This window comes from Orycteropus afer, unplaced genomic scaffold (assembly GCF_000298275.1).
Source record: "Orycteropus afer afer isolate SDZICR_OR568_19922 unplaced genomic scaffold, OryAfe1.0 scaffold00124, whole genome shotgun sequence".
Classification (NCBI taxonomy): Eukaryota; Metazoa; Chordata; class Mammalia; order Tubulidentata; family Orycteropodidae; genus Orycteropus; species Orycteropus afer.
In genome coordinates, this window is record NW_006921711.1 from 1,708,109 (window position 1) to 1,715,102 (window position 6,994).

At 42.5% G+C, this 6,994-nt stretch overlaps 1 protein-coding gene and 1 non-coding gene across 2 annotated transcripts in view; one reads left to right on the forward strand and one right to left on the reverse strand.

Moving 5' to 3' along the window:
• LRPPRC (leucine rich pentatricopeptide repeat containing) overlaps nucleotides 1–2,380 on the reverse strand; it is a 146,186-nt gene extending 143,806 nt beyond the window's left edge. The window contains exon 1 of the mRNA XM_007944418.1: nucleotides 2,226–2,380. Coding sequence (XP_007942609.1) covers nucleotides 2,226–2,380 — 155 coding nt within the window. The remainder of the gene's footprint in view (nucleotides 1–2,225) is intronic.
• A 3,993-nt stretch (nucleotides 2,381–6,373) lies between these two features.
• Nucleotides 6,374–6,483, forward strand: LOC122150342. The gene has a single exon (XR_006163616.1). It is a non-coding gene; the product is annotated as a U6 spliceosomal RNA (small nuclear RNA).
• Nucleotides 6,484–6,994: the final 511 nt, after the last annotated feature.

Consider the following 6,994-nt stretch of genomic DNA (forward strand, 5'->3'; position numbering starts at 1 on the left):
CCCACCAGCCACTCCTCGGAAGGAAGATGGGGCAATCTACTTCCATAGTGATACTGTCTCAGAAATCGAAGGAGGGGTCGCTCTGAGTCAGGTCCGACTTGACGGCACATAACAACAACACAACAATGAATTGAACCGCCATCCATCAAGTTCGTCATACTTTGGTGACATGCAAGTTGCTATGATACTGGAAGTGACACCACTGGCATTTCACATACCATCAGGGTCATCCACAGTGCACAGGTTTCAGGAGTTTCCAGATTAAGACTGGGAAGAAGGGCCTGGCAATCTAGTTCCAAAAATCAACCAATGAAAACCCTACGGATCACAACAGAACACTGTCTAATACAGCACTGGAAGATGAGCCCTCAGGTTGAAAGGCACTTAAAACACAATACAATAGCCACAGCATACCAACTCGAACTTACCAACCACCGTGAAGATGGCACAGGACCAGGCAATATTTCATGCTGTTGTACATGGTTAACCTAAGTCAGTGCATACTAGATGGCAAAAAGGGCATGAGCTGAGCATACACTGACGAACAAGAGAAAGTCCTTCTCTCATGCACTCATTATCTACTAAGTAAAAGAAAAACAAGCAAAAATATCAAAGAAGTGCCATTAATAAATCTGAAGTAGAGTAATACAGCCTTTCAGATTAAGTGTTGAGGGAGAGCTTCTCTGAAGAGATGACATTAACCTGAGCCCTAAAGCCAGCTTTACAAAGACAAGAGAAAAAGGTTCTATCACTTCTAATAAAACTGAGAATGAGAGAGGTTAAGTAACATGTTCAAGATTATGCAGCAAGTAAACGGAACCCCAGTCTGATGAACACCCAGATGGACATCCTTTCTACTAGACTGAGTTCCCTGTTTACTTAGTTTTTCTCAAATGCAACAGTGAAGATGATAGAAAGCATCAACCCTGCCCTAGCTTATTGCTAAGGACTAGAAAGATAACATTAATTTGTACAACTTTTAAAAGAAACTCTTTAAATGCCAAGAGATGTAGTCCTCTGAAAACAAAGGCACACCTTCTGAACATTACTGTTCCAAGCCTTCTGAAGGTTACTTACTGTTCAAGCCTAGTAAGAAAATGCAGAGAGACTCCAAAACTACAAATAGGCTACATTCCAAAGATTTATAACTAAGTTATTAAGAAGCCATAAAACATTACCCCTCCCCAGTATAACTTTATTCAGCGATTAGGTTTCCAGGCTGGTCTACAAAGGTCCACATAACCAGTAATACTCGTTGTTACTATCATAATAACTAATGAAGTACTTACTATAAACCAGGTCCTCTATTAAGTGCTTTATAGAGTTGACCTAATTTAATACACTGAACACTATTATTCCACCAACCGCAAAGGAAACTGTGCCCTAAATATGTTAAATAACTTGCCCAATGGCATAAAATCACAATGGCATAATTTGCACCCTGCTCAAATTAACACCTCCATCAACTTTCCTTACCCACCTCCAAAAATCTATACAAGCCTACACCCTGAAAAACTTCAGTCCATAAGAACATTCATTCAAACATCTGACACCTATTACAAGTTCTACTTGCCTTTGCATCCCCCATCCCAAGAATTCCTTGCGTGTATTAATTTATTCATTCGTTGACACATACAGAGCCTACCGTAACAAATCCTTACCCATACAACATCCTTGTAAATTCTGTAAGAATGCGCCGTTCAAGAAAATGCAAAGAAAAATTCAAACTATCATAATTAAACGTTTACGCCTAAACTATCTGAGCCCATTCAAAAAATCCCAATTCACCTTCCCCAAAAAACTTGAGCTCTGGAAATCCAAATCCTAAGTGATCACTGATTCCCACATGGGACAGCCCCCAAGCCAGCCAATCTTTGGAAGTGGATTCCTGCACGACCCCCGCGAGCAGCCTTCAAATTCAAAGCCTCTATCAACTTCAGAGGCCCCTATCAACTGCGGCCGTAGGTAACGGAGGACTGAAAGACCTAGCCCTGGAAAAGTAAGGGAGGGATCCAAGCCGTAAATGAGCCATACCCGCGGCTATGACCTTCTGAAGCGACCAACTCTGTCACCCATTAAACCCCAGGCAGGGAGTATAATCCGACGCCTTGAGAAACCTAGCCCTAGGGTGATGAGATTGCAGATGGGACTCAGCCCCCTCCTGGGCCCACAAAATTTGGTCCCTTCGTTGTAAGCCTGGCAGGGGAAAAAGCCTGGGCACTCACCCGGCTACTGGCTCCGTACGAGCTGCAGGGATACGAGAGGCAGGGACGGCGTGCGGCCGGCCTGGGCCGCCCGCGAGGAGACGCAGGGAGAGAGGGAGGCGTGCGGCCGCCCTGGCATGGAAAAGCCAGCGCGCTGGTCTCAACAGGGCTGCCATGACTGGGTCGACCCCACAGCAGGAAGCACGTTCCGCGTGAAGGACAGGAGGAGCACGTGACCGCGGGGTCGCCCGGCGCAGGAGAGACTAAAGGCTAGGAGCCCCAAATGTAAGGGGAGACGAGGATTGTTTTAAGTTGGAGAGGGGAAAAAAAATTATTTATATGAAGATATATGAACTCCTTACTACTTTAAAATAAATTAATTGCCTTATTTATTACGAAAAACAGCTTCTTATTTCGTCTTAAATTCTTTGTCTCTTCGTGTTAAATCAATACACACCTCTACTTTTCAGTTGGTAGGGTCTGAAGAGGTCAACTACTTCCAGGTTTGCGCAGAGGTTTGCGCAGGGGTTTGCGGGGGGGCCAACTAGCAAGAACACCAGGGAACGCTCAAAAAGAGCCGACTATAAAGATCCCAGAGTATAGGAAAATTCTCTTTTCCGAGTGGCGGAAGTTGACGTTTTCGTTTTTGTGGCTCTAGGCTCAGGGCTCAAGTTGCCGGCGCTTACTGATAGGAACGCTCTGCGCCCTCAGAAATGTAAGACAGAAAAAGGTTGAGGATGTTTGCGCTACGCTGTAGCTTCCAAGGTTAAATATGATGTGATTTGTGCTATTGGGATCTGAATACAGTGTAAAGGAATTCGTAATTACAACTCTAATGAACTTCATACATAATGCCTTGCTTAATAGGATAGATGGATTCTAACCAAGGTTAAAGCTGGAATTAAACTCATTATCTTCTCCACTCCTTATCCCTTTCTTCAGTAAAATGCACCAGCAACAGAGAGAATATAAGGAAGTGACTTAAGAGTCTGGAACCAAGGCTGGAGATAAAACAGTAAGGCAAGTTAAACATGTCTCTGCTTCCACTGGGCTTAAAGTCAGTCTTCAGTCTTCACACGTGGGAAACCGGAAACAGGCTTCCACTCCCTCTTCAATTAGCTGTCTGTCTCCTCTCCATCCCTGGTGAACACTCAAGACATTTCTTCTGGAAACCCTCCCATGGATTTTCCATTTGGCTGTTTCACTCACTGGACAACAAGCTCCTTGAGAGCGGGGATGGTGACCTTATAGATGAAACACCTGCCCACCTGCTAGGCACACGCACACACACACACACACACACAAATACACAAATACTAAACTCACTGCCATCCAGTCGGATCTGACTCATATAGACCCCTCCTTGGGTTTCCAAGGCTGCATCACTAGGGAAGTAGATTGCCCAACCTTCCTTCCAAGGAGTAGCTAGTGGGTTTGAACCTCCAGCCTTCTAGTTAGCAGTAGGATGCCTTAGGCACTACACCAGTAGGTTGCATTAAATATCTACAGAATTAATTTTATTGTGATATTACCTAGGCCAACTCTCCTTTCAGAGGTGATGAGGCAACTGAGACCTAATAAAGGTTACTTTACACTGGGTTCTAATACTAGCAATTGGGAATATTATTTATTCATTCATTGAACACTTACTGAGCTCCTATTCAGTGCTGTTTGTACTATTTCACAGCATATATTCAGACACTTTGAAAACCTGGGGATACAACAGAGTACAAAAACATAACAAGTCCAGACTCTGACTGAGCTCTCTGATTATTAGTTTGAAAAGACAGGTAAGAACAGTCATGTAAAATAAGGAAAAGGGATTGAGGGTGTCTTTGGAAGAGGGTCGAGTTACGATTTTGATTTGGATGGGTCAGAGAAAACTCTACAAATCACTAAGCCCCAAGTCTTTCTTCTGCTGTGCAGAAGGTGGGTTCAAACCACCCACTTTTAGGGCACTAAAAAACAAAAAATCCCAAACCCACTGCCATCAGGTCTGCTCATCAACCCCCATTGGGTCTCCTGGGCAATAAATCTCTAGGGAAGTAAACTGCCTCATCTTCCTTCTGCGGAGCAGCTGGTGAGTTTGAACCACCAGCCTTCTCATTAGTAATCAAATGCCTTAGGCACTACACCACCAGAGCGCTTCTTTAGATCAGTAGAACATTGCAAATCATTTAGCACCACCCAGGGACCTTGCTCTAAGCATAACAAACAACAACAACAACAAAAATAAAAAAACATAGGATCAATTCCAACTCCTTGTGACCCTTTAGGACAGTAGAACTTCCCCATAGGGTTTCCGAGGCTGTAATGTTTACAAAAGCAGACTGCCACATCTTTCTCCTGCCATTCTAAGCATAAAAACAACAAACCCATTCCCACTGACTCCAACTCATAGCAACGCTAAGCATATAGAACAGTAAATACAAAAGCCCTGAAGCAAGAACAGACTTAGTCTCTGAAGACTATGTGGATGAGAGGAGTGAGCAAAACAGAGGCATGAAAGGCCTGGAAGTCAGGTCATTGGGGTCAAATCGTGCAGAGTGTTGGAGATTGCTGTAAGGACTTGGACCTTTATATGGAATGAGATGGGAAACCATTGGAAAGTTTGTCATGTTGCTGTGATATGAGCCCATTTACATTTTTAAAGGATCATTCCTGCAGTTGTGGGGAGAGATTTTAAGGGATCGAAGGTAAATAAAAGTAGGGAGACCAGTTAGGAGGCTGTTGGACTAATACATTGTAGAGATAGTAGCTTGGTCTAGAAATGTGGCACTGGGGTTGGGAGAGTCAGATTCTCACTATACTTACTTAGTAGAACCAACTGGATTTACTAATGGATTGACTAATGGTGTCAAGGATGACTCCAGTGTTTTTGGCCTAAGCATCTGGAAGAATGGTGCTATGGACTGAATTATGTCCCCTCCCCCAAATGTGTTGTAAATCCTAACCCCTATACCTACGGATAAGGAGACATAGTGGTGAAACAGTGAAGCACGTGGCTGACATACAAAAAGTTGGCAATTTGAACTCATCCAGTGGCTCCAGCTCCACTGGAAAAAGACCTGGCAATCTGCTCCCATACAGCCTAGAAACCCTATGGGGCACTTCTACTCTGTCACAGGAAGTCATTATGAATTGAAATTGACTCCACAACACCCAACACCAACAACATACTTGTAAATGTAATCCCATTTGGGAATAGGGTATCTTTGTTCTGTTAATGAGGCTGTATCAGTGTAGGATATGTCTTAAACCAATCACTTTTGGGGTATAAAAAAGCAGATTAGGCACAGAACAAGGCAGGCACAGGGGGAAGCCCTATACTATGTGTAGAAGTGGGAGGCAGACCAGTCTGCAAGCCTAGGAATTCCAAGGATGGCTGGCTAGAGAAGCTGAGACAAAGATTTTTCCCCTAGAGCAGATAGAAGTTTCCCATAGAGTTGACGCCCTGTATTCAGACTTCTTAGCCCCCTAAACTATGAGAAAATAAATGCCTGTTTATTAAAGCTACCTGCTTGGGGCATTTCTGTTATATCATCATTACAAAACTAAGGCAGATAGAGCATTGACTAAAATGGAGAAGACTGAGGAAGGAGCAGGTTTAAAATGTGAAATCAAGCTTGAGGTGCCTACTAGATATCCAAGTGCCAAGTCTGAGTATGTAGTTTACTGTATGAGTTACAAGCCTGGAGTTCAGGGGAGAAGTCAGGGCTAGAGATAAATGTAGGAGTCTACAGCCTATGCCTAATATGTAAAGCCATAGCTAGGAAAAAAATATAGATAGACAAGAGATGAGGTCCAAGGACTGTGCCTTGTGACATTTTAATACTAGTTAGAGAATGTGAAGATGAGAATCCAACAAAGAAAATTGAGAAGGAATACCCAGAGAGACAGAGTGATAAAGTTCCAGATAACTGAGTAAGGAAAAGTCTTAAAAGGAAGAACTTATCAATCATGTAAAATGCTGCTATTAATTCTGGTAAGGTGAGGACTCAACATTGACGATAGGATTTGTCAGTTTAGAGGTCACTATGAGTCAGAATCAACTTGACAGCAATGGTTTCATTTTGGGGGGAATGATCCTGAGAAGAAACATTTTGGTGACATGTTGAGTCAAAAGATTGATTGAAGTGACTTTAAGGGTATATGGAAGAAGTGCTTACTCTGGCAGCACATATACCAAAAAAAAAAAAAAAAAGGAACAATACAGAGAAGATTAGCATGGCCCGTGCACAAGGATGCCACTCAAATTCATGAAGCATTCCATATTTTTAAATCAATAATGTAACTATGTTTTATACTCTTACTGCTGTCGAGTCAAACCCGACTCACAGCGACCCCTCCTTGGGTTTCCAAGGTGATATCACTATATTCTTAAAAAAAAAAAAAAAAAAAAGAGTGTATGGAAGATGGGGAAGTGTAAACGAGTATTATAAACAGATTTTTGCAGAGTATACTATAAAGGAGAAAACAGAAATGGAGTAGCATCTAGAAGGGTTGTAAAGTCAAGAGAATTTTTTTTGTTTAAGAAAGGGGAAGTAACAGCATGTGTGATGCTAATGGGAATTACCCACAGGTAGCTATTTAAATTAATTAAATGTAAAATTTAGTTTCTCAGTCCCTTAACCATATTTTAAGTACTCAATAGCCACATGTGGCTAATAGCTGCCATATTAGACAACATAGATACAGAACATTGCCATCACTGAAGAAAGTTCTATAGGCCAGTGCTGCCATTGAGTCAGTTCTGACTCAGTAACCCTATGGAACAGAATAAAACCACC